This window comes from Callionymus lyra, chromosome 10 (assembly GCF_982586985.1).
Source record: "Callionymus lyra chromosome 10, fCalLyr1.hap1.1, whole genome shotgun sequence".
Classification (NCBI taxonomy): domain Eukaryota; kingdom Metazoa; phylum Chordata; class Actinopteri; order Syngnathiformes; family Callionymidae; genus Callionymus; species Callionymus lyra.
Genome location: NC_141827.1, coordinates 4,670,001 through 4,697,616, shown reverse-complemented (window position 1 = coordinate 4,697,616; position 27,616 = coordinate 4,670,001). Strand labels below are relative to the sequence as shown.

Genomic DNA, 27,616 nt, shown 5'->3' with positions numbered 1-27,616 from the left:
GTTAATAATACACAATTATCTCATCTAAAAAAAGTTACACAATCAAAATAAAACATAAAGACAACAAAAACACACACAAACACACATGCAGAATGAACAAAAGACAATCAGGAACAACAGCAAACACGTATAAAACATGACAAAAGTCTGGATGATCTTGTTTAACTAGTGATTCTGTGCAGATCTCACGTCCTGCAGGGGATCTACTCCCTGGAGGATCTGGAGCGTTTGGTCGGCAGAAGCGTGTCGTCGATCAACAACAACGACTGGGACGTTCGTAACATCAGTGGAGTGAGTTCAGCTGCGAATAACTGTCACTGTTGGAAGAACAACCGTGAGGTTTGAGATATTTTCACGCAGAGGCTTCATATCGGAGAAGCCAGGATCGACATCAAGAACCTGCCGGCGACCAACGGATACCTGCACATCGTAGACAAGGTGAGTGACGGCTCGACATGTTTGATCCCAATCGTGACATTTTAAATAGTATTTTTGCTTGTATTGTAAACACTGAAAAATACAATAAAATCCAGATTAGGATGAAAATTCTATCGTTTATTTTAGATAACTTGTAAAAAAGACAGATAGAAAAGTTCATATTTGGCTGATAGAAAATAGAAATGTATGATTTGCACGACTTATATTTACTTTTAAAACTAATGTTGACTTGTTGTTACGACCCCTGCTAGCATAGCATAGCATAGCATAGCATAGCATAGCATAGCCAGTGCTGTGTCTCAAACCGTGCACTTCTCTAAGTGCACTGCTTTACAGTACACTGTAAGACAGTGCACTTACTTGTGCAGTGCTCAAATTTCGACAGTGTAGTACTTTCTCAAATCAAACACTGTCACTACACACTTACAGGAAATGACTCGACAGTTTCTTCTTCTACTACTTTTTAACACTGATTGTAACCAGTCGTTGAAACTCTATCACCGACACTTGACAACACTTTTCATCAATCGAAACAAGTTATTAAGTTGTGTTTCATTGTGTTATTACTGTTGTTGTGTTGTTTTCCCGAGACATTTACGTCAGTATCTGCTCTGAAGACGTGTCGTCAGTGAAGTAGCTTCAGTTCAGCTTCATCTTTGTCACTAAGATGGAGGACGTTGAGGGTGGAAAGTGTCCACACTCAAATCTTCTGGCCGTTTGAGTGCTTATAGTGCACTACATAACACACTGCTCTTCGGGACGCACTTGTGCACTCAAAATCTTAAGTGTAAGTGCAGAAGTGCTCGATTTGAGGCACAGCCTTGATGTCATTGGTTTAAAAGAAAAATAGTTGTTCAATAAGTAAGAAAAATGTACGTTCAGATTATAAGTAACTAAAATAAAAATACAAAATACACGGTAGGAATACATGACTCTTAACCTCTGTTCTCTCTGGAAGGTCATGACCCCGTCCCGCCTGAGTGTCCCACCAGAGCCTGCCACACTCATGGCCTTCCTCAACACGTCCTCCAACTTCGCTCTGTTCCGACAGTTCGCTCTGGTCTGTGACTGAGAGGTTCTGGTTCTTCTCTGGACTCATCAAGTGTTTGCAGATGATCAACCTGACGGCAGAGATGAACGATGACTACACTCTCCTGCTGCCCACAGACCAGGCCGTCAACCAGTACCTGAAGGACACCAACACCTCCGTGATGGTACTTTCATCCTGAAGCTTCTCATAGTCGGTTTCAGCTGCTCATCCATCCATCCATCCATCCATCCATCCATCCATCCATCCATCCATCCATCCATCCATCCACGTATCTTTCCATCTTACTATCCATCCATCCATCAGTTTGTCCATCCATCCATCCATCCATCCATCCATCTATCTTTCCATCTTACTATCCATCCATCCATCAGTTTGTCCATCCATCCATCCATCCATCCATCCATCCATCCATCAATCTCTCCATCCATCCATCCATCCATCCATCCATCCATCCATCCATCCATCCATCCATCCATCCATCCATCCATCCATCCATCCATCCATCCATCCATCCATCCATCCATCCATCCACGTATCTTTCCATCTTACTATCCATCCATCCATCAGTTTGTCCATCCATCCATCCATCCATCTATCTTTCCATCTTACTATCCATCCATCCATCAGTTTGTCCATCCATCCATCCATCCATCTATCTTTCCATCTTACTATCCATCCATCCATCAGTTTGTCCATCCATCCATCCATCCATCCATCCATCTATCTTTCCATCTTACTATCCATCCATCCATCCATCAGTTTGTCCATCCATCCATCCATCTTTCCATCCATCCATCCATCCATCTATCTTTCCATCTTACTATCCATCCATCCATCAGTTTGTCCATCCATCCATCCATCCATTTATCTTTCCATCTTACTATCCATCCATCCATCAGTTTGTCCATCCATCCATCCATCCATCTATCTTTCCATCTTACTATCCATCCATCCATCAGTTTGTCCATCCATCCATCCATCCATCCATCTATCTTTCCATCTTACTATCCATCCATCCATCCATCAGTTTGTCCATCCATCCATCCATCCATCCATCCATCCATCTATCTTTCCATCTTACTATCCATCCATCCATCAGTTTGTCCGTCCATCCATTTATCTTTCCATCTTACTATCCATCCATCCATCAGTTTGTCCATCCATCCATCCATCCATCTATCTTTCCATCGTACTATCCATCCATCCATCCATCCATCCATCCATCCATCCATCCATCCATCCATCCATCCATCCATCCATCCATCAGTTTGTCCATCCATCCATCCATCTTTCCATCAATCCATCCATCCATCTACCTTTCCATCTTACTATCCATCCATCCATCAGTTTGTCCATCCATCCATCCATCCATCCATCCATCCATCCATCCATCCATCCATCCATCCATCCATCCATCCATCCATCCATCCATCCATCCATCCATCCATCCATCCATCCATCCATCCATCCATCCACGTATCTTTCCATCTTACTATCCATCCATCCATCAGTTTGTCCATCCATCCATCCATCCATCCATCCATCCATCTATCTTTCCATCTTACTATCCATCCATCCATCAGTTTGTCCATCCATCCATCCATCCATCCATCCATCCATCCATCAATCTCTCCATCCATCCATCCATCCATCCATCCATCCATCCATCCATCCATCCATCCATCCATCCATCCATCCATCCATCCATCCATCCATCCATCCATCCATCCATCCATCCATCCACGTATCTTTCCATCTTACTATCCATCCATCCATCAGTTTGTCCATCCATCCATCCATCCATCTATCTTTCCATCTTACTATCCATCCATCCATCAGTTTGTCCATCCATCCATCCATCCATCTATCTTTCCATCTTACTATCCATCCATCCATCAGTTTGTCCATCCATCCATCCATCCATCCATCCATCTATCTTTCCATCTTACTATCCATCCATCCATCCATCAGTTTGTCCATCCATCCATCCATCTTTCCATCCATCCATCCATCCATCTATCTTTCCATCTTACTATCCATCCATCCATCAGTTTGTCCATCCATCCATCCATCCATTTATCTTTCCATCTTACTATCCATCCATCCATCAGTTTGTCCATCCATCCATCCATCCATCTATCTTTCCATCTTACTATCCATCCATCCATCAGTTTGTCCATCCATCCATCCATCCATCCATCTATCTTTCCATCTTACTATCCATCCATCCATCCATCAGTTTGTCCATCCATCCATCCATCCATCCATCCATCCATCTATCTTTCCATCTTACTATCCATCCATCCATCAGTTTGTCCGTCCATCCATTTATCTTTCCATCTTACTATCCATCCATCCATCAGTTTGTCCATCCATCCATCCATCCATCTATCTTTCCATCGTACTATCCATCCATCCATCCATCCATCCATCCATCCATCCATCCATCCATCCATCCATCCATCCATCCATCCATCAGTTTGTCCATCCATCCATCCATCTTTCCATCAATCCATCCATCCATCTACCTTTCCATCTTACTATCCATCCATCCATCAGTTTGTCCATCCATCCATCCATCCATCCATCCATCCATCCATCCATCCATCCATCCATCCATCCATCCATCCATCTATCTTTCCATCTTACTATCCATCCATCCATCCATCAGTTTGTCCATCCATCCATCCATCTTTCCATCCATCTATCCATCCATCTATCTTTCCATCTTACTATCCATCCATCCATCAGTTTGTCCATCCATCCATCCATCCATTTATCTTTCCATCTTACTATCCATCCATCCATCAGTTTGTCCATCCATCCATCCATCCATCCATCCATCCATCCATCCATCCATCCATCCATCCATCCATCCATCTATCTTTCCATCTTACTATCCATCCATCCATCAGTTTGTCCATCCATCCATCCATCCATCCATCCATCTATCTTTCCATCTTACTATCCATCCATCCATCCATCAGTTTGTCCATCCATCCATCCATCCATCCATCCATCCATCCATCCATCATCCATCCATCCATCCATCCATCCATCCATCCATCCATCCATCCATCCATCCATCCATCCATCCATCTATCTTTCCATCTTACTATCCATCCATCCATCAGTTTGTCCGTCCATCCATTTATCTTTCCATCTTACTATCCATCCATCCATCAGTTTGTCCATCCATCCATCCATCCATCTATCTTTCCATCGTACTATCCATCCATCCATCCATCCATCCATCCATCCATCCATCCATCCATCCATCCATCCATCCATCCATCCATCCATCCATCCATCCATCCATCCATCCATCCATCAGTTTGTCCATCCATCCATCCATCTTTCCATCAATCCATCCATCCATCTCTCTTTCCATCTTACTATCCATCCATCCATCAGTTTGTCCATCCATCCATCCATCCATCCATCCATCCATCCATCCATCCATCCATCCATCCATCCATCCATCCATCCATCCATCCATCCATCCATCCATCCATCCATCCATCCATCCATCCATCCATCCATCCATCTATCTTTCCATCTTACTATCCATCCATCCATCCATCAGTTTGTCCATCCATCCATCCATCTTTCCATCCATCCATCCATCCATCTATCTTTCCATCTTACTATCCATCCATCCATCAGTTTGTCCATCCATCCATCCATCCATTTATCTTTCCATCTTACTATCCATCCATCCATCAGTTTGTCCATCCATCCATCCATCCATCCATCCATCCATCCATCCATCCATCCATCCATCCATCCATCCATCCATCCATCCATCCATCCATCCATCCATCCATCCATCCATCCATCCATCTTTCCATCTTACTATCCATCCATCCATCAGTTTGTCCGTCCATCCATCCATCCATTTATCTTTCCATCTTACTATCCATCCATCCATCAGTTTGTCCATCCATCCATCCATCCATCTATCTTTCCATCGTACTATCCATCCATCCATCCATCCATCCATCCATCCATCCATCCATCCATCCATCCATCCATCCATCCATCCATCCATCAGTTTGTCCATCCATCCATCCATCCATCTTTCCATCAATCCATCCATCCATCTATCTTTCCATCTTACTATCCATCCATCCATCAGTTTGTCTGTCCATCCATCCATCTATCTTTCCATCTTACTATCCATCCATCCATCAGTTTGTCCATCCATCCATCCATCCATCTATCTTTCCATCTTACTATCCATCCATCCATCAGTTTGTCCATCCATCCATCCATCCATCCATTTATCTTCCATCTTACTATCTATCCATGTATCCATCCATTATTTCATCATCCATCCATATTTTTTTCCATTCATCAATCCATTGACCATTAGTCTGTCCGTCCATCCGTCCATATTTCTGTCTATCCATCTAGTCATCTCTCCATCCATTTCATCTGTTCATGTCTTTCCTAACACCTTCCTGTCACTGGTCTCTCTGAGATTGTTCTAAACAACCACTGGTATCACCGACGCTCTAACAGTGTCTCTCCCTCCAGGACGCTGACGTTGTCAAGTACCATGTGATCACCAACGACCTCCTCTTCCCTGATCGCATCGCTGACGGCATGCTGAGGAGCACCCTGCTGGGCAAGGACTACCAAATCCAGTTCCACATCGACAGCGAGAACAAGGTAACGCTTTTGAGTCGGAGAGAAAAAGTGAAATGGACTAAGTTTGACTCTCTGCTCTTCTCTCCAGACGGCAGCGAACGAAGTCCCGTTGGACGGCAGCTTCATGGAGACCCAGCTGGGTCTGGTCATGTTCATCAATCGAGTTCTCAAAGTCCGTCGCAACAGATGCAGCAAGAAGGTCTTCTTGCAAACAGGCGTACGTGTGAGACGACCCCTGGTGGTCAACAGTGATGTGATGGTCATGACCCGTCGAGGAGGTCCAGATAAGATGGTCCAGGAGAGATTCCAGGTTCACAGCAGCAACAACGTGGTTACGTGAATCCATCAGGAGAAGAAAATTGAAAATGACAAACTCTTAAAACCAAAAAAATTGAAGTTATTTTAATTTAAGAAATTGTAATTGTCTTTGAGAGTTTGTGACTTCTGGGCCACCGTAGTAAGTAAGTAAGTAATATTTATTTATATAGCGATTTTCGAGACCAGGGTCACAAAGCGCTTAAACAATCAAAACAATACTCAAAAAAGTACATACTTTAAAGATCAAGATAATACTGACAACAACACAGGAGTTCGAGAAATTCAAGGAAAAGCCTGAACAAATAGAAACGTCTTAAGATGTTTCTTAAAGGAGTCAGTAGATCCATCAAGAACAAAGAGAGAGAAGATCGTTCCAAAGCTTAGGAGCAACAGCCTGAAAAGATTTCTCTCCTCTGGTCCTGAGTCGTGTGCGTGGAACCATAAGTAGATTCTGATCCAGTAGTGGACCCGTGTTGCTGGTTCACTGCCTCCTAGACAAGACTCACTGGAATCTGAGGGACTCCATGATACAAGAGCTCACCAACTTCATTTAAAGAGTTGCAGTGACGTCTACACCATCGGACGAGTCAGTCTTCTGACGGTTCATCTTGTCTTCAGGGTCGCTGCACCGACTGTGGAGGAAGCCCTCGCTGCCTTTTTGGACAAAAACCAGTGAGTAACAGAGACTTGACCTCCATTTTGTTTCCCGTACAAAGTCTCATTGGATCAGTCTTTACATACCATAATAGACTCTACGATAGTTCAGTCACTAGTCAAGGCAACATGTTCCTGCTGCTCTTCAGGTCAAAGAACAGTTTCCTCCCAACATGAAGACCAACTGCAGATACAGGAAGAAGGTCGGGAAGAGAAGGAAGTTGGTGCCCGGGTGTCTGGTCCCGTGTCTCAAGGTCACCTCGGTAACTATGGTTAACCTGTTAACCTGTTGAGATGCAGCGTGACGTCACTGATGAAGAGGTCTCCTCCAGGATATCTCCTGTTGCCCTGGTTACTACGGTCACGAGTGCTTCAAATGCCCCGGAGACGACGGCAGCTGGTGCTCCAATCACGGGGAGTGTCAGGACGGTAACCACGGCAACGGCGAGTGTCGTTGCTATGAGGGCTTCCATGGCACAGCGTGCGAGGACTGTGAGCCGGGACGCTACAGCGTCAACTGCTCTTCAAGTGAGGAAACTTGTACTTTTACACCACAAAGCTACTGATACTGTAATACTACCACTCAAGAAGTACTAGCTTCACGTCAACATTAGCAGAATGTTTTACTTTGTTTACTTTTGTGTTCACATCCGACTCGCATCCGACTCACATCCGACTCACATCCGACTCGCATCCGACTCGCATCCGACTCGCATCCGACTCGCATCCGACTCACATCCGACTCACATCTGACTCACACCCGACTCACATCCGACTCGCATCCGACTCACACCCGACTAACACCCGAATAACATCTGACTCGCATCCGACTCGCATCCGACTCGCATCCGACTCGCATCCGACTCACATCCGACTCGCATCCGACTCACACCCGACTCACATCCGACTCGCATCCGACTAACACCCGAATAACATCTGACTCGCATCCGACTCGCATCCGACTCGCATCCGACTCACATCCGACTCGCATCCGACTCACATCCGACTCGCATCCGACTCACACCCGACTCACATCCGACTCGCATCCGACTCACACCCGACTAACACCCGAATAACATCTGACTCGCATCCGACTCACATCCGACTCGCATCCGACTCACATCCGACTCGCATCCGACTCACACCCGACTAACACCCGAATAACATCTGACTCGCATCCGACTCGCATCCGACTCACATCCGACTCGCATCCAACTCACACCCGACTAACACCCGAATAACATCTGACTCGCATCCGACTCGCATCCGACTCGCATCCAACTCACACCTGACTAACACCCGAATAACATCTGACTCGCATCCGACTCGCATCCGACTCACATCCGACTCGCATCCGACTCGCATCCGTCTCGGATCCGACTCGCATCCGACTCGCATCCGACTCACACCCGACTAACACCCGAATAACATCTGACTCGCATCCGACTCACATCCGACTCGCATCCAACTCACACCCGACTAACACCCGAATAACATCTGACTCGCATCCGACTCACATCCGACTCGCATCCAACTCACACCCGACTAACACCCGAATAACATCTGACTCGCATCCGACTCGCATCCGACTCGCATCCGACTCACACCCGACTAACACCCGAATAACATCTGACTCGCATCCGACTCGCATCCGACTCGCATCCGACTCACACCCGACTAACACCCGAATAACATCTGACTCGCATCCGACTCGCATCCGACTCGCATCCGACTCGCATCCGTCTCGGATCCGACTCGCATCCGACTCGCATCCGACTCACACCCGACTAACACCCGAATAACATCTGACTCGCATCCGACTCGCATCCGACTCGCATCCGACTCACATCCGACTCGCATCCGACTCACATCCGACTCGCATCCGACTCACATCCGACTCGCATCCGACTCACATCCGACTCGCATCCGACTCACACCCGACTCACATCCGACTCGCATCCGACTCACACCCGACTAACACCCGAATAACATCTGACTCGCATCCGACTCACATCCGACTCGCATCCGACTCACATCCGACTCACACCCGACTAACACCCGAATAACATCTGACTCGCATCCGACTCACATCCGACTCGCATCCAACTCACACCCGACTAACACCCGAATAACATCTGACTCGCATCCGACTCACATCCGACTCGCATCCAACTCACACCCGACTAACACCCGAATAACATCTGACTCGCATCCGACTCGCATCCGACTCGCATCCGACTCACACCCGACTAACACCCGAATAACATCTGACATCTGACTCGCATCCGACTCGCATCCGACTCACACCCGACTAACACCCGAATAACATCTGACTCGCATCCGACTCGCATCCGACTCGCATCCGTCTCGGATCCGACTCGCATCCGTCTCGCATCCGACTCACACCCGACTCACACCCGACTAACACCCGAATAACATCCGACTCGCATCCGACTTGCATCCGTCTCGGATCCGACTCGCATCCGACTCACATCCGACTCACATCCGACTCGCATCCGTCTCGGATCCGACTCGCATCCGACTCACATCCGACTCGCATCCGACTCACATCCGACTCGCACCTTGATTCAAACTGACTCGCTGTTGTTGCAGAGTGTGCGTGTGACAACGGGAAATGTCGCGACGGCTTGTCTGGAAGCGGCAAGTGTGAATGTTTCAAAGGCTGGAGAGGAAAGTCCTGCTCGATCGGTGAGACTCACTCAGTGACTCAAAACCTTCCTTCGTTCAAACGTTACTCTTCGTATCTGCCGCAGAAATCAAGGATGACGCCTGTGGCGGGTCATGTGACGAGAACGCCAAGTGAGTCCCTCTCAAGGTCGACGATGGATCATGAGATCCATCCAGGGATAAGATTGATGAAAGAGCTGAGCTAAAAGACAGAGATTAGACCAGCTGTTGTTTACTTCCACAGTTGTATCACCGACCAAAAAGGAACGAGTCCGGCGTGTTTATGTGTGGTTGGATTTGAAGGAAACGGAACTTTCTGTAAAGGTACAAAACATTTGCTTATGTTGTAAGTAAGTAAGTAAGTTTTATTTTAAATTTTATTCAAAATTTTATTTGTATAGCGCTTTTTAGATTTATTTTCATTCATTCAGGATCTTTAAAATAAAAAAAAGTGAAATTTTCACTTCCTTAAATTCAAATAATCAAAGAGCAACAACACACATTTATACTGTAGGTATTTTATACGTTTTTTCTGTGTACATCATCACAGAAATACATATAGAAATATTTACCAAAACATATATAGTACAATTTAAATATGTTCTCTATTGAAAATGTATAACATAAACGACAATAAAATGAGGATAAATAAATATTTTATATAAGAATTAAAGGAGGTTAAAAATACACAAATAATCCTTAAAAATAAAATAAAAAAACCTTTTTTTCCTAAAATCAAAGGAAGAAAAACATGATAAATACATTATGAAAGTTTAGAACTGAAGCCAGAATGATTTAATAATATAATTAATAGATAATGAACATCTCTTGAATATAATGATATTTGAGGTGCTGGTGTCGGTTCATGAATCTGACTCTGTTTCTCCCAGAGATGGATCTGTGCAGCAGATCTAACGGAGGATGCTCTCAGTTTGCCAACTGCACAAAGATCTCGAGCGGAGAGAGGAGCTGCTCGTGTCTGAAGGACTACACTGGAGATGGAGTCGTCTGCCTCGGTGAGATCCCACTCATCTGGAGTCTGAAGGTCCAACAGTTATAAACTATCCAGAGATTGAGGGTTGAACTCATGGAGCTGCAGAAGCTACAAAGTTTAACTGTGTGAATATATTGACGTATATCAGGCCAACGTGCCTTCAAAATATTGAATGATTGAATTTTAGATTTTAAAAGTATTTTTTAATTTAATTATTTGGAATCATTTACTTAAATAGTTTCTATACTAAAAGGTTAAATTTTTTTTTATCATTTTTAGAAAATTCAAATACTGTTCATATTTTAAATAATAATATTTTTATATTTTTATTTTAATACAAACTATTATTTTTACATATAGAGTTTGATATTCTCATAACGATCATTTGAAAATGCATTTTCTCAATATTATTTTAACATGAACATTCTAAAAAAAACTCTTTTATCTTTTTAAATAAGATGATCTAAAAATACAAAAACAAGTAAACCTTTCTTATGATTTAATTTAATTATTTAAAAAACGAGTCAAATGCTTGAAAATAGATTTTACTCAGAACATTTAAAATGTCAACATTTTAAATTCAATATTCTGATGCCACTGATGCCCTTCGTTGTGTCGTGTTGTCTGTTGTCAGAGGTGGACGGATGTCTGAAAAAAAATGGTGGTTGTCACAGGTCGGCCGAGTGCATCAGAACCGGACCCAACAAGGTAAGACCAGTGAAGCCTCTAACAGGGACTCTTGTTGACCATAACCACGCCCACTCTGCCGTGATTGGTCAAGCGTGGAGGTTTGTCAACGCGCGTCATCGATCCCGGAAGTCTCCACCTCCAAGGGACTCGTTGTATAAACAAAGCGGGGAGTGATTACAGCTGACTGGAGGAGTGAAGCCATTGAAACGTCATAATGGACTCTCGTAACCTTTCTTTCGCCCAGATTTCAGAGCAACTTTATAAAGTAATAAAGTGTAAAACATGGTCATGATGAGAAGTTACTGCGTCTTGAAGAGAAAGAACGTTTACTACATGGGAGTCAGGAGAGTTTTCAAATTAGTTGACCTTCAATGTCTTTGATAAACCAATCACAGCAGGGGTCTCAACTCAACTGGCCGGGGGGGTCACCGCAGGTCAATTCTGACTGGGTCACAGGGTCTTTCAGCAGTTTTTTCTGAACGTCTTTTACAAAGTTTAATTTTTTCCTTAAATCTTTTATACATTTTTGTGTTTTATTTTATTTGTGTCTATCTCTCGTCAGAATTATAAAAATGATAATACTTGACTTCTTCTGCTGAATAAAATAAACGAAAAGCCTCAAAGTATCACATCATGGCCGCTGAGGTTTGACGATCCCTGATTTACAAGCGAAACCTCCGTCTTTTCTATTCCTGACCAAACAAAATGGCTCTGAAGCACTAGAAGAGCGTGATGACCAATCAAATGCTTCGATCCTGATTGCGGAGAGCAGACAAGGAGCTGCTGATTTGATTGGTTGATTGAGCGAAACATCAGGGGAGGAAAGAATCGTTTCCTCGAGTGATTCCAGCGTTTCTCTCTCCACAGGTGGCCTGCAAGTGTCTGGACGGCTTCAGAGGCTCCGGAAGATACTGTTTCGCTTTCAATCCCTGCAACAAAGTATGTTTTCACCTGGAACTCAACCGTCAATTATGAGTCCATGAACCATCGAGGCTCACGAGTGGTTCCACTGTGGACGCCTCGTCTCTGATCTCAACTAGTTAACTAGTTGGATCATTTTTTGTTTGAATAGGGAACTAGTGAACATTCACAGTATAACATGTGAACTAGTCAACTAGGACGCTGAAGGGAGCATTCACTTGTTAACTAGATAACATGTTAGACCTCACTATTTAACTAGTTAGATAATTTTTTGTTTGAATAGTAAACTAGTGAACATTCACAGTATAACATGTGAACCAGTCAACTAGGATGGTGAAAGGAGAATTCACTTGTTAACTAGGTAACATGTTAGACCTCACTATTTAACTAGTTAGATCATTTTTTGTTTGAATAGTGAACTAGTGAACATTAACAATATAACATGTGAACTAGTCAACTAGGACGCTGAAGGGAGCATTCACTTGTTAACTAGATAACATGTTGGACCTCAGTCGTTAACTAGTACAGACAGAACACTCAGTACTAGTAAACATGTAGACCGTTTGTCTATTAATAGTTCACTAGTTTACTAAGCCCATTTTTCAGCTGGACTAGTAAACTAGTAACTGTCTTACTGTTACTAGTTGACATTTTGGGACCAGCTAGTTCACTAGCAAAGCCAAAAAGACTTAAACTAGTTCACTAGTAGGCGAGTTGGCCTTCACTAGTTTACTAGTATGATTTTTTTAACCTTCACTAGTTCACTAGTATGTAAAACTGCATGACTGGTTCACTAGTGGACTTAATTTAGGTTTAACTAGTTAACATTGAGGGATTACGTCAGTGAATCACTAGACAATATTCATCTTTGTCTGAAGGAAACACGATGTTAGACTGTTGTCGGTTTAAATAATTCAATACGTCAAGTGAAATATTGCTCAAAATAAATTGTGTCAATATTAATACACAAAAACAACAGACAATGGAAAAGTAAACATAACACAATTAAACAATTATTATACAATATTTATTAAAAAATAAATAAAAACAGTTTTTGTTTTCAGCATAAATCAACAAAGAAAAAAGGAAATGTAATACATTTCACACATTTATCCGATTCATTTTGACCCATTCATCACACACTGACGGGAGTAGGCCGCGACGCAGCAAACGAGCTCACCATCATCTCGCTCAGGGACACTTTCCGAGCTTTGAAGCGGCAACTATGTCGCCCCTTATATAAGAAGAACGTATGGTTTTCCACGGACTTCCTTCAGGTCTGCTTGTGACCCCAGTACTTCACTGCAGTACTTCACTCACCTGGAATATACTTGGTAGATGAACGGCGGCTGCAGCCCCACCGCCCGCTGTGAGTACCTGGGCGAGGGCAAGAGGAACTGTTCCTGCCACATGGGTTACGTTGGCGATGGCATCACGTGCCGCAGCAGCACCAGACGAGTGAGTGGCGCGCCAGCTTGACCTCTCGCTGACCCCTCTCCCCCCATTGTTGGCCTCCTCAACAACACACTCCTTGTCTTTCAGGAAATCTTCAGAGATCCTGAAAATCGTGGTCTCAGTGAAATGCTCGGCGTGAGTATGAAGCCCAGGAAGTGTTGATCCACTCGGTTTGTAGCCCCACGTTTAACTTGAACCGTCCTTAAGGTGACGTTAGATTAGTGTTAAACTAATTTATATAAAACAGATTACATCTAATCTTATTTAATGTCAAATGTTTAGAATATACACTTGAGTGCTCCTTCCTTTATTACAGGGTAGCATTCATTTTTTTTCACTTAACATGAGATTTAAAGTTTACTTGCAAACTTACCATTGAACTGGAGGCGTCATCCCTCTCGGTAATGGTCACCTTAAAAGCTCCCATAATGCTTTGCCACCCAGCCAACCAATCATAGCTGTCGATAAGGGTTAATGGTAAAGATATTTCCAGACCAGGGTCACTTCAGGTTGTTTTGTGGCTTTAATTTATTTATTATTAACAACATTATAAATGATTTGCAAATCAAAGTACTAATGTTAAAAACATGTTTATGTATATTTTTGTTGTATAAATAAGCTTTATTTAGTCACTATACATAAAATGTAAAAAATGATGAAATACAAAAAAAGCTTGGCAGGGGTCTGCACTCTCATTCCTACCAGTTTATATATTTATACCTATATATGTGTGTGTGTGTAGAAGGAAAGTATTGCAGAATAATAACGGGATTTGTACCTTAGTATGTGATTAAATTGTGAAAAACAAACCTAATCTTCAGCTGTTTTGATGGACGTCTCTGATTCCACAGATGGCTGGTTCTGGTTCTGTCAGTGGCGATGGACCGTATACAGTCTTCGTACCTCCCTCAGGAACAAACCGCTCACTTGTTTGTATTCATTTATTTAGCATTTGCTGTCAGGGATCTAACTTGAGCTCCACGTCTCTCTAGCTCAATGACTGGCAGCAGGCCCGACGAATTCATGAACTGGCGTCTTACCACGTGGTTTCCTGTGAGGCTTTAACGCTGGCGGATCTCGGGAGTGTGAAGCAAGTGATCACGACCTCTGGGTATCCACTACACATCAGTCTGGAACAGGTCAGAAAGTTGATATTTTCAAAGTGACTCCACAGAAGATCTGTTCAGCATCACGCTCCCTCCACTGTTTCCTTTCACAGTCGTGAAAACCGAAGTGTCTCCAGTCAAGCCATTTTATTTTACAAAATGAAAGAAAGACTTGAGTGAACAGGTCGTCTTGTAATGTGACCGAGCTGGTCGTCCAGGCAAAGTCGTGCTCAGTGGACTTGATGTCCTTTTATTTCATTAGAAACTGCACTTTAAACTGTTGTGATACAAGTCACTTAAAACCCGTCAATATGTTTTAGTACCACTTTGGTATGCTGCCATGGATCTCTCCGTATCACTATAACGAGTATTACTGTGCAAGTCTCTGTAGTATTACTCCGCAAGTCTCCGTAGTATTACTCCGCAAGTCTCCGTAGTATTAATCCGCAAGTCTCCGTAGTATTACTTTGCGATGCTCTGTAGTATTACTCCGCAAGTCTCCGTAGTATTAATTTGCGATTCTCCGTAGTAGTACTCAGTGATGCTATGTAGTATTACTCAGTGAGCCTCTTTAGTTATACTCCACATGTCTCCGTAGTATTACTCCGCAAGTCTCTGTAGTATTACTTTGCGATTCTCCGTAGTATTACACCGCAAGTCTCCGTAGTATTACTCAGTGATGATATGTAGTATTACTCAGTGATCCTCTTTGGTAATACTCCACAAGCATCCGTAGTATTACTCCGCGAGTCCCCGTAGTATTACTTTTCGATGTTCCGTAGTATTACTCCGCAAGTCTCCATAGTATTACTACGTGATGCTCCGTAGTATAACTTTGTGAGCATTATTACTCCATGAGGCTTTGTAGTATTACTCAGTGAGGCTTCATACTATAATTTTGCAAGCCTCCATAGTATTACTCCGCAGGTGTTTGTTGTATTACTTCGGGAGTCTCCGTAATATTAATTAGCGATGCTCCGTAGTATTACTACGTGATGCTCCGTAGTATCACTTTGTGAGGCTCTATTGTATTACTCCACGAGGCTACGTAAGTAGAAGAGAGACCAGGGGGTGAAGAACGGATGAAGGAAGGATGAAGGAAGGATGAAGGAAGGATGAAGGAAGGATGAAGGAAGGATGAAGAAAGGATGAAGGAAGGATGAAGGAAGGATGAAGAAAGGATGAAGAAAGGATGAAGGAAGGATGAAGAAAGGATGAAGAAAGGATGAAGAAAGGATGAAGAAAGGATGAAGGAAGGATGAAGGAAGGATGAAGGAAGGATGAAGGAAGGATGAAGGAAGGATGAAGGAAGGATGAAGGAAGGATGAAGAAAGAAGTGTTTCCTTCACTGGTGTAACACGTTTCTTCTGCAGGGTCAAATCTGGCTCAACAACCGATCAAAGATCATCAAAAGTGAAGTAACCACCAGCGACGGAATCATCCACTACATCGACTCGGTGCTGACGCCGTACCAGCTGCAGGACAAGCCCAGCCTGGTGCGACTCTTCGTCCCGCTTTAGTCCAGATCAATCCAGAGTGAACGTTGAACGTCTGATGTCGTCTCAGAGAGCAGCGTCTGAGATGAACTTCACAGCAGCAGCGGCGTTTTACGGCTACGGTCGGTTCTTGAAGCTGGTCGAGGTAAAACAAAGCGGTAACTCTCTGTGGCGTGAGGGAGCGTCGTGGACGGAGGATTCAAGTCACGTGTTCCCGCAGGACGCAGGCTTGCTCCCGGTCATCACCATGGACGTCCACCAGCCGTTCACCATGTTCTGGCCCACTGACCACGCCCTCAACTCTCTGCCCGCCGAGAGACAACACTGGCTGTCCAGCCCGGACCACCAGGAGCAGCTGGCCGCCATCGTGAAGGGTCACCTGATTCGACAGAGCCAGGTTAGAGAGGAACACCCGGAGCGACCAATCTTTACATTCCTTCTTTGCAAAGTTTGATTTTGTTCCTCAGTTCTTCATCAGTACTAGTAACAAGGTCCCCCGGAAGTACCGCAGCATGCATGGGTCCCTCTTCACCGTGAGCTGTGACAAGAACGTGGTGGTGAGAATTTACACGCGTTATTTTCGGATCACGTTTCATTGAGTTTCGCGGTTTGTTTTATTAGTTCGAATAAACCTCAAAAAGTATTTTTCATTTTATGAAAGTATATCAGTGTTACCAGAAAATTGAATGTTTGAATTTTACATTAACATACATTAAACCGTTTTTATTGAAACGTTTTTTAGGCATTGAATGTTTTTTTAATGATTGAATTTAATAATTTCTATATTTATTTATTTATTTTTAATTGTTAATACATTCTTTTTTCCATATGTACAGTTTGATATTTCCTATAATTCAAAAATAAAATATCTAAATTCAAGTTTTTTAGTCTTCTAAACCGGGTATATGTTGGTTAAATAGTCCCATCTTGTTTTATATTTTTCAAGCATTAAATTATTATTTTGATTATTTAAATGAACAATTGATATATTTAATGGTTGGAATTTTCCTTGCGAGACCAGACACAACACAAGGGATAAATCTAACCATTCAATATTCCGTTGACACTGATTTACTTCCATACGTTGATTGTTTTAATCCAGACTCTATCCTGCATCATTTCCAACACGTTCATCCCAGAACTAACTTCTCTAGAGACAGAATGTGTTGAAACACTCAATCGCTTCTCATCGTCTCAACTCCTCACAGGGGGGCGTGGTCATAAATGACAACCAGGCCCACTTGGTGGAACGTATCATGAACTTCAAAAGAGGCATCGCGTATGGGATCGACCACCTGCTGGAGCCCCCCGGCCTGGGAGCCCATTGTGACAGCCTCCAGAACAAAACCACTTACGTCAGTATCACATTCATCATGAATCTAATCCTTTCTTCTCCTAATCTTTTAGGTCAAACTGCTTTATATTCCGTCCATATTTGTCTGAAATTCCAGGCTTTTTAACAAACTATGGCATCAGTACCGAGTAAATAAAGCGGCACTGATGTTATCTTCTCGCTATAGTAGCTTAACTGTACTTTAGTTTCAGTCTGGCTTCCGTAAACATCACTCTACGGAGACAGCTTTACTGAAAGTGTCCAGTGACATCATGATGTCGGCTGACTCGGGTCAATCCACTGTTCTGGTTCTCTTGGATCTGTCGTCAGCCTTTGACACAGTTGATCACCAGATCCTGCTGAGAAGACTGAGGGATGAAGACTGTCTGGGTCTGTGTTAGAATGGTTCTCATCTTACCTTTCTGGGCGCAGTTTTAGTGTATCTGCCAATCAAATGAGGTCTGAATCGGCAGATCTGTTGTGTGGAGTCCCTCAAGGTTCTGTTCTGGGTCCTTTAATGTTTTTGCTGTACTCAATTCCCCTCGGTAAAATAATTCAGAGATTTCCTGATGTTTCTTATCACATGTTTGCTGATGACATCCAGCTCTACTGCTCTTTTGATCCAACTGAGCCCCAGAGGCTGAACTTAGTCAATTGTTTGCTAGAAATCAAACAATGAGTGAAAACTCTTTGCAGCTAAATGTGGACAAAACTGAAACTCTGGTTATTGCTCCTGATGATAAGGTTCAGTCTGTCAAACTGAGCCTGAGAAACCTGGGTGTTGTATTTGACAAATACATGTCTCTTGTTCAACACTGCAGAAAACTGACCATAAATGTTTTCCTTCAACTGAGAAAAATCACTAAACATGTTGTCACAATTGGATCTTATAATCCATGTGTTTGTTTCTTCTCGTCTGGACTATTGTAACAGTTTGTTTTCATGTCTAAACAAGAAGGATCTTCTCGCCTGCAGTTCATACAAAACTCTGCAGCGAGAATTCTGAGCTGCTCTAGTAGAAGAACTCACATTTCTACGATCCTTGAAACTCTTCACTGGCTTCCAGTTTCTTTCAGGATCATTTTAAAATTCTGGTTCTTACTTTCAGATCTATTCATGGTCAGACCTTCCATCAGTGATCTGGTCTAGAAAAGTGCTATACATTACGATTACGTACGATATATTCATCTCACGATACGATTCTGTACGATATATTCAGCTCACGATACGATTACGTACGTTATATTCAGCTCACGATACAGTTACGTACGATATATTCAGCTCACGATACAATTACGTACGATATATTCAGCTCACGATACAGTTATGTACGATATTTTCAGCTCACGATACAATTACGTACGATATATTCAGCTCACGATACAATTACGTACGATATATTCAGCTCACGATACAGTTACGTACGATATATTCAGCTCACGATACAATTACGTACGATATATTCAGCTCACGATACAATTACGTACGATATATTCAGCTCACAATACGATTCCATACGATATAATGAGTTCACGATACGATAATGAATGCACAATATATTTCTTTAAACTTGTTCCGATACATAATATTCATAACAATTTTAGGTGACACTCCTTTTTATTGATAGCTTGTGATTCTTCCGCTTTCTTTTGGTTGAATTAATAGAACTAAAAGCCAAAATACGACCCAGATAATCTTTGAAAGAAGCTGGATTTCATTGTTTTTTTTTAGCCTTGTAGGACTAGTGTCGGAAGTTTATGTGAAACCCAAAAAGCCCAAAACAAATGCCGTGAATATTTGTATGTTCATTGTAAATAGAAATCTGATACAGTTCTCTTTAATATAGATAAGTATTATCAGAAAAAGATTACGATAGTTAAGTGTATGTTGTATGTTGTGTATGTTGTGAAAAAGTAAAAAAAATAATATATATATATTAATGACTAGTTGTATAGTGCCTTTCTAGACCATGTTCACAATGCGCTTTGACAGTCACGCATTCCCCCATTCACACACACAATCACACACTGATGGGAGTAGGCTGCAACACATGGCGCCAGCTAATCAGGGTAAAGTGTCTTGCTCAGGGACACAACGCCACAAACTCGTCTGGTGCTGAACCCGCAACCACTCTACCATCCGAGCTATGACGACCCCATTATTATATTGCTGTATCAATGTTACTTTTCACACCCATAATATTTAGTGTCTTTTGTTTTAGGGACGATGTGGAAGTTGTGCTTTTCCGTCTCCGTCTCCGTGCTCCCTGCGATACTTTGACACAGTAAGATATTCGTTTTTCTCTCTAGAAATCTTTCTTTTTACCCCAAAAACCAACATTCGACAGGGACGGGTAGAGGAATGTGTGAACCCTCGCGGCAGTCACAGACTCCACTGGTACAGTCAGCTGGACTTCCCTTCTTCACGGAGAGGCTGCAAGAGAGTCTGTTTGTATCCCAGCTGGGAAACCAGTTGCTGCAAAAACCACTATGGCCGGGACTGTCAAGGTGAGCTTCTGGAACATATGAATCGACATGAAAACTGTCAAATGTCATCTCAATATGTAGCTGAGCGGAGTACGCTCTTGTAGTATGAAAGCAGATATGAATTGCTCAGACTTTTAACCAGGTTTAACCAAGTCAAAATCACTAAATAATTCAACTATTGAGAAATGAGCTCATTATAAATGCTTGAATTATTATTAAAATATTGTTATTAGCACAACATAATTGTTTAAATAAACATTTGAGTGTTACACATTCATGAGTTTGTCTAATATTGATTCTTAACCCAGTCTGTCCAGGTGGTTTGGACGCCCCCTGTAGTAACCATGGCAACTGCCAGGAGGGTAGAATTGCTTCTGGCGTATGCTCATGCTACAGTGGCTTCGGTGGAACAGCCTGTGAAAAGTGTCAGGTCGGATACTACGGCCCGAACTGCACAGGTGACGCAACTTTTAGTTTCAACCAAACGTCTGTGAGATAAGATGAACCTTTACTCTTCACACGTGGAAAATGTTGAAGTTTGCATTTATTTTACATAAATTGTTAAACCTATTTTTGTGCCAAAGAAACTGGAATTAGAGGTGAAAATGTTTGGAAAGGTATTGGAATTAAAAATTCAAGTGCACTTTGAAAAGATGAGTAGCTAAAATTCAAAACATTTAAAATCAATTAAAATAAATAATAACAAAAAAAAGGGGGGAAAAAATATTCTTGCATAGTTATTTTTAAAAACATGAGTATATAGTTCTGATTGTCAAGGACTTAATTCTTGCAAAAGCAACATCACTGGGACACATCCTCAGTGACGTATCCTGGATTCATTGGATGTTCCGGGTCTCGCTACGTCAGACACCCTCGTCCAGGCGACCCAGCCAGGGGGATCAGGTCCCGGCTTGTGTCCCAGTAGCAACCCACGGATCTGCCCTTTTTATCCATAGCCACCTAGTGGATTTATCTGCAGCCTCACTTGCGGCTTGAATAGCCACCCCTGTGATTCCCAATCGGCCAAGAACTCCTTGGCTTCCTCAAAAGCCTCGAGAGCCAACTTCTATGGACCCATAGAAAGTCTTCCAGCCCCTGGACTCCTCCAACAAGTCCCTATACTTGGTGCACTACTTGGCCTCCTCCATTCGCTCCTCCCTGGTCACCGTTAACTCCAGTATGATCAATTGTTTCGAAGCCTCCGATACATACACTGATCATGTCTGGCCGGAGAGTCGTTGTTGTAATGTGCTGGGTAGAGCTTTATATCACTAATATATATAGAAGATTTAAATTTCAAATACATCCAAGTGCAGAAAAAAAATCTTGTTTCAAATGATTGTTTCTAATTTATATATTTTAATGAACATATTAGCTTAGAACAATTGAGAAAATAGAAGGTACATATTTGATTTCAAATGTAATTACTGCAGTTTCTTATTCTTTGAATTTACCTTGTTTTTCTGCATAACAAACATAGCTCTGGGATATTTTAAAGGGGAAGACTGATGGTTTCTAAGTTAGCATTGAAAGCTAAAGGCACAGCTCACAAACACGTCGGATGGATCGTAAACACTCTTGTCTACACTACACAGGATTGACCGTCATTAAGGAGATGTTGTCTCTGCATCTACCAAAACCAATTCTGCCCTCATCAGACGGTCTCACGCGCTCAGCTCGACAGCAGTCTGTCACCATAGCAACACTGCAAGATCATCTTCACACAGTTGAAAGAGCTTCTGAAGAACCTTCAAGGCTTTTGTTGCACGCAGTCACCAAGTTGAAATATTCAACAGCAGATCATCTTTATCGCTGGTCAACTTGGCCTTTTTGCCAACTGCCATAATTCCAGTTTCCCTTGACGTTCATCCTCGTCCTGTGACCTCGAGTCTTGAGCTGCTCCTTTGGTTGTTTACGGAATTTCTTTGAGTACAAACTCAAATTGAATCAAAAGATGGATGGATGGATGGATGGATGGATATGATATGATAGATACGATGTATAGATACAATCAAAAGGCAGATGGATAGATGGATACGTGGATTAATATGATAGATACAATGGATGGATACAATCAAAAGATGGATGGATAGATATGATAGATACGATGGATGGATACAATCAAAAGATGGATGGATGGATGGATGGATGGATGGATGGATGGGTGGATGGATATGATAGATATGATAGATGGATAAAATCAAAAGATAGATGGATGGATATGATAGATATGATGGATGGATACAATCAAAAGATGGATGGATGGATGGATGGATGGATATGATATGATAGATACGATGTATAGATACAATCAAAAGGCAGATGGATAGATGGGTACGTGGATTAATATGATAGATACAATGGATGGATACAATCAAAAGATGAATGGACGGATGGATTGATATGATAGACACAATGGATCGATAAAATCAAAAGACAGATGGATGGATGGATTGATATGATGGATTAGATGGATGGATACAATCAAAAGATGGATGGATAGATATGATAGATACGATGGATGGATACAATCGATAGATAGATAGAGAAATGGATGGATGGATGGATGGATGGGAAGATAGATAGATAGATGGATGAATGGATGGATGGATGGATGGATGGATGGATGGATGGATGATATGATAGATACGATGGATGGATACAATCAAAAGATGGATGGATGGATGGATGGATGGATGGATGGATGGATGGATGGATGGATGGATGATATGATAGTTACGATGGATGGATACAATCAAAAGATGGATGGATGGATGGATGGATGGATGGATGGATGGATGGATGGATATGATAGATATGATAGATGGATAAAATCAAAAGATGGATGGATACGTGGATTAATATGATAGATACGATGGATGGATACAATCAAAAGATGGATGGATATGATAGATACGATGGATCGATAAAATCAAAAGACGGATGGATGGATGGATTGATATAATGGATTAGATGGATGGATACAATCAAAAGATAGATGATAGATATGATAGATACGATGGATGGATACAATCAAAAGATGGATGGATAGATGGATGGATGGATATGATGGATTAGATGGATGGATACAATAAAAAGATGGATGGATAAAATCTAAAGATGGATGGATAGATATGATAGATACGATGGATGGATACAATCAAAAGATGGATGGATAGATGGATGGATTGATATGATGGATTAGATGGATGGATACAATCAAACGATGGATGGATAAAATCAAAACATGGATGGATAGATATGATAGATATGATGGATGATACAATCGATAGATAGATAGAGAAATGGATGGATGGGAGGATAGATAGATGGATGGATATGATAGATATGATGGATGGATAAAATCAAAAGATGGATGGATGGATGGATTGATATGATAGATACGATGGATGGATACAATCAAAAGATGGATGGATGAATGGATGGATGGGTTGATGGATGGATGGATGAATGGATGGATGATACAATAGATATGAAAGAGATACAATAGATACTATTGTACAGATATCTATATCATAGATAGATAGCATATGTAATATACCGTAGATACAATAGATGTATATATGATTGATATAAAAGATTAAAACATTTACGACAGACACGTAAAGGGTCAAAAACTACAATTCCCAATTCACCAAACCAAAATGTAAAGATGCTGAAGTGTGATGCGAAGAAAACCTGAACAAACCATCAAACACACAGTGAACTATAAACCTGTTTTTCTTTCCTACTTCAAAGAGACGTATTGATTTAAAGTCTCTACACTGAGCTGATATTGATCCAAAGTAAAGTCGTCTCTATTTACCTGCATTTCAGCCTGTACCTGCACAAGGCGAGGACGCTGTGACCAAGGTATGGAAGGCTCTGGTCAGTGTACCTGCGACCCCGGCTGGAAGGGAGACCGTTGCCAGATCGACATCGGTAAGAAAACCACTAACTGTAGACGCTCGGGTCGGTCACGAGAGAATGTGAAGGTTCTCAGACGCTGGGAAAGATGACTCGGGTCAGGAAAGTAAAGAATCTCAGCTCAAGACTTCTGAAGCATGTTGTCCAGGTGTACTGTCCAGGTAACTCTGTCCACACGTGCAATGATTGTTAAGTCGGCAGAACCAGAGCTGACCCTAGAGTCCAGCAGGAACCCGCCAACCTCCACTCAGGACCTCCTGGTTGCGGGTGGATCCTACGTGGGATTGAAAAACGTACCAAGTGGGCTCGAAAGAGCTTCAGAGCAGCCAGATCCCTGATCCTGAAGGAGTCTAAATCTGGTTCAACATGGAGGGGGGTCCTCATACCATCGGTCTGAAGAGCCTAGAGTCCTGCTCTGATGGCCGCCTCCAGGACTCCACATCGATCCAGTCCACCTGCCGGGACCTGGCCCAGGTCTCCCGGGAATATTCAAAGCGAGCATCTGCCATTGTGGGATATTACCCAGAATGCTCTGGCTGGTACTTGTCTACGAGGTTCCCATCTCTTGGTGGAGACCCTGGAAAGAAAGTTGCTAAAAGAATAAACCTGTAAACGAGAGGAAAAGAGTGAAGCTCAAACTCTAAAGGATTCGTTTTAACCAGTTTACCTGAAGGTCGGTCCCTGAATGTTGCGGTTCAAAGGTCGGCGACGACTGCGTCAGATGAATATGTCGGAAAAAGAAAATCAGTGGAAATAATGGTCGACCGTGACGATGGACTCTTGCTCTGGATGTCGACACCGATGGCTCAAGAATGAAACTCTGGATGGTTGTGTTCAGGCTCCATCCCGGTGGAGTGCCGTCAGTGCCACGCTCGCGCCGACTGCATCCCCGGCACCGGGTGTCTGTGTGGAAACGGTTTTCAGGGAAATGGAACCTTCTGTGTCCCAGAACCTCGTGAGTGTTTTCACCTCTTCGTCGTTCCGGACGCTAACGTCACAGTTTTGAACCGCGGCGACAAACAATGTCTGTTTGGTTGGCGTGTTTGTTCCAGCTCCGGATCTTTGCGCCTCGTACAACGGGAACTGTCACGTGAACGCCAACTGTAGCCAGACGGGACTGGTCGTCAACTGCACCTGTCACGCCGGTTACCAAGGAGACGGCTCGATCTGTGAGCCAATCAACAGGTCGGCTGGTTTTCAACCATCTTTGTTAGCACACGAGTGTGAAGTTAATGTTGTCGTGCAGGTGTGTGGACGAGACCAACGGAGGCTGCAGCGACTTCGCCTCCTGCACCTTCACTGGTCCGGTACGAGACGATGTTTCTCTCAAACATCTACCTTCTCAGAGTCTTTTTCTTCTAGACTGAAGTTCACACTCGAGTCAATGTTGAAAAAATGAAACGGAAGCTATGAATGTTTCTGACAGAACGAGCGTTCCTGTGAGTGTCGCCTGGGATACGTGGGGAACGGACTCCAGTGTCTGGTGAAGTTGGCGCCCCCTGTTGACCGGTGCCAGGAAGAAAATGGATTCTGCGATCCTGTGGCCTCCTGCAAAGACCTTCATTACTACGGTACTTATTGTTATAATCAGGATGAGCCATAATGACACACAAAATATGGTCTATAGACTATGGAAGTATAGAAACTCTCCTTACATGTAGTAAATGTTCTTCTCTCCAAGATGCAGTAAGTTCCTCATCATGACCATGTTTTACACTTTATTACTTTATAAAGTTGCTCTGAAATCTGGACGAACGAGAGGTTACGAGAGTCTATTATGACGTTACAATGGCTTCACTCCTCCTCCAGCTGTAATCACTCCCTGCTTTGTTTATACAACGAGTCCCTTGGAGGTGGAGACCTCCAGGATCGATGACGCTCGTTGACAAACCTCCATGTTTGTCCAATCACAGCAGAGTGGGCGTGGTTATGGTCAACAAGATTTCATCTCCAGAAAAACAAAGTGTTTTCAATGGGCGGAGCTTAAAATAATTTTCTAATGCCAATGTCTTAATGAAAAGAGAAGAGAGAAAAAGTCAATTGTTTAAAATCTAATTCCATCTTTCAATATATTTCTATTTATTTTCCAAAATAAGACACTATTTGGCTTTTAACTCATAGTATTAGTTCACAACCAACACATACCTCGGTAACGTCTCTCTTCGCTAACTTGACGCCAAATCAGCTGTTTTGATTGACAGCTGGCAGATCCAGCGAAGTGGGCGGAGCCTATGTCAAAGAAAGTTGGCAATTGGTTCATTTAATAACCAGTAAAAATCTGATTCTATGACCTGTTTGTCAATAAAGCTTTAAGTGTTTTTATAGTAACGCGATCAAATCCCCTGGAGTCTGTTGAGCAGCTTCAAAACAGCACCATCTGAAAATCCTTTGTAGTTTGGATTCGACTGATGGTCCTTGAACTCAGGTTCTCGCAACACCTTCATGTTGTGGATCGTTCCTCAGACATGACCGCGGGGGTGTTCCACCTGCGCGCCCCCGAGGGGAAGTACAAGATGAACTTCAGTCGAGCCGGCGCCGCCTGCCGATCCGCGGGTGCAACGCTGGTCAACCTCAAGCAGCTGGGAGACGCACAGCAGGTAGGCGCCCGACAGCCTCGGTTTCCATGGAGACGCGGCATCCATCGGTACTTCTCACCCTTGAATTGATAAAAGTGATCAGGGTGCAGCGTACCTGTGCACACGCCTCAGCCTGGTTGAAGCTCCTTCATTATACACATTATATACATTATAATGTTCTGAATATTGTTCGTTCAAGGCTTTGGAAATGTTTCTGTTATCTTTTAATTTAGCATGAAATAGTTCATTACTGTGCTGGTCACATGTAGAACTTCATAGTCAGCTGTGGGCTTTGCTCACTGTTGCCCCCTGCTGTGGAGGAGGTAGAACTGCACAAACCATTTCAAGAAAATAATAATAATAATAATAATAATCTCTATTTATATAGCGCCTTTCTAGACCAGGGTCACAAAGCGCTTAATCTTAACATGTTCATGTTAATAACATATATTCTGTAAATCAACATCTTAAAATATTAAGTCATAAAATTTAGTGCTCAACATAACAAGTATAATCCTAACAACTTTTTTGTAAAACATTATGAATAAAAATAGATGTTTAAATTCAAATAGAAACTACTGACAGATGGATACAAATGAAATTAAAATGATCTTCAACAATTGTAGTTGCCACGTTCAAACTTCTAAATGTTTTATTTATATCATTTTATTGTTTTAATCATACTACGGACACGAACGATAGAATAAAAAGAAAATGAATTAACATGTTGTTTTTGTTTTAGGCCCTTTTTATCGTCATTTTTGTGACTTTCTTATTTTGAAGTAAATTGAAGAAATGTTTAGAAAAACTTATCATCGTAATTGTATTAA

General features: G+C 42.5%; 1 protein-coding gene across 1 annotated transcript in view; it reads left to right on the top strand.

The window, feature by feature from the left end:
• Positions 1-27,616, top strand: part of stab1 (stabilin 1) — a 63,233-nt gene that overhangs the window by 29,006 nt on the left and 6,611 nt on the right. The window contains exons 30-62 of the mRNA XM_087799984.1: positions 183-291; positions 361-438; positions 1,397-1,498; positions 1,551-1,652; positions 6,029-6,163; positions 6,231-6,359; positions 7,079-7,132; positions 7,264-7,377; positions 7,447-7,642; positions 9,728-9,823; positions 9,889-9,934; positions 10,047-10,126; positions 10,693-10,818; positions 11,431-11,504; positions 12,354-12,425; positions 13,746-13,865; positions 13,950-13,997; positions 14,714-14,791; positions 14,855-15,001; positions 16,342-16,464; positions 16,535-16,609; positions 16,685-16,861; positions 16,932-17,021; positions 17,673-17,819; positions 20,019-20,081; positions 20,145-20,304; positions 20,592-20,741; positions 24,121-24,225; positions 25,049-25,165; positions 25,263-25,395; positions 25,457-25,517; positions 25,637-25,781; positions 26,674-26,807. Coding sequence (XP_087656110.1) covers positions 183-291; positions 361-438; positions 1,397-1,498; positions 1,551-1,652; positions 6,029-6,163; positions 6,231-6,359; positions 7,079-7,132; positions 7,264-7,377; positions 7,447-7,642; positions 9,728-9,823; positions 9,889-9,934; positions 10,047-10,126; positions 10,693-10,818; positions 11,431-11,504; positions 12,354-12,425; positions 13,746-13,865; positions 13,950-13,997; positions 14,714-14,791; positions 14,855-15,001; positions 16,342-16,464; positions 16,535-16,609; positions 16,685-16,861; positions 16,932-17,021; positions 17,673-17,819; positions 20,019-20,081; positions 20,145-20,304; positions 20,592-20,741; positions 24,121-24,225; positions 25,049-25,165; positions 25,263-25,395; positions 25,457-25,517; positions 25,637-25,781; positions 26,674-26,807 — 3,586 coding nt within the window. The remainder of the gene's footprint in view (positions 1-182; positions 292-360; positions 439-1,396; positions 1,499-1,550; positions 1,653-6,028; positions 6,164-6,230; positions 6,360-7,078; positions 7,133-7,263; positions 7,378-7,446; positions 7,643-9,727; positions 9,824-9,888; positions 9,935-10,046; positions 10,127-10,692; positions 10,819-11,430; positions 11,505-12,353; positions 12,426-13,745; positions 13,866-13,949; positions 13,998-14,713; positions 14,792-14,854; positions 15,002-16,341; positions 16,465-16,534; positions 16,610-16,684; positions 16,862-16,931; positions 17,022-17,672; positions 17,820-20,018; positions 20,082-20,144; positions 20,305-20,591; positions 20,742-24,120; positions 24,226-25,048; positions 25,166-25,262; positions 25,396-25,456; positions 25,518-25,636; positions 25,782-26,673; positions 26,808-27,616) is intronic.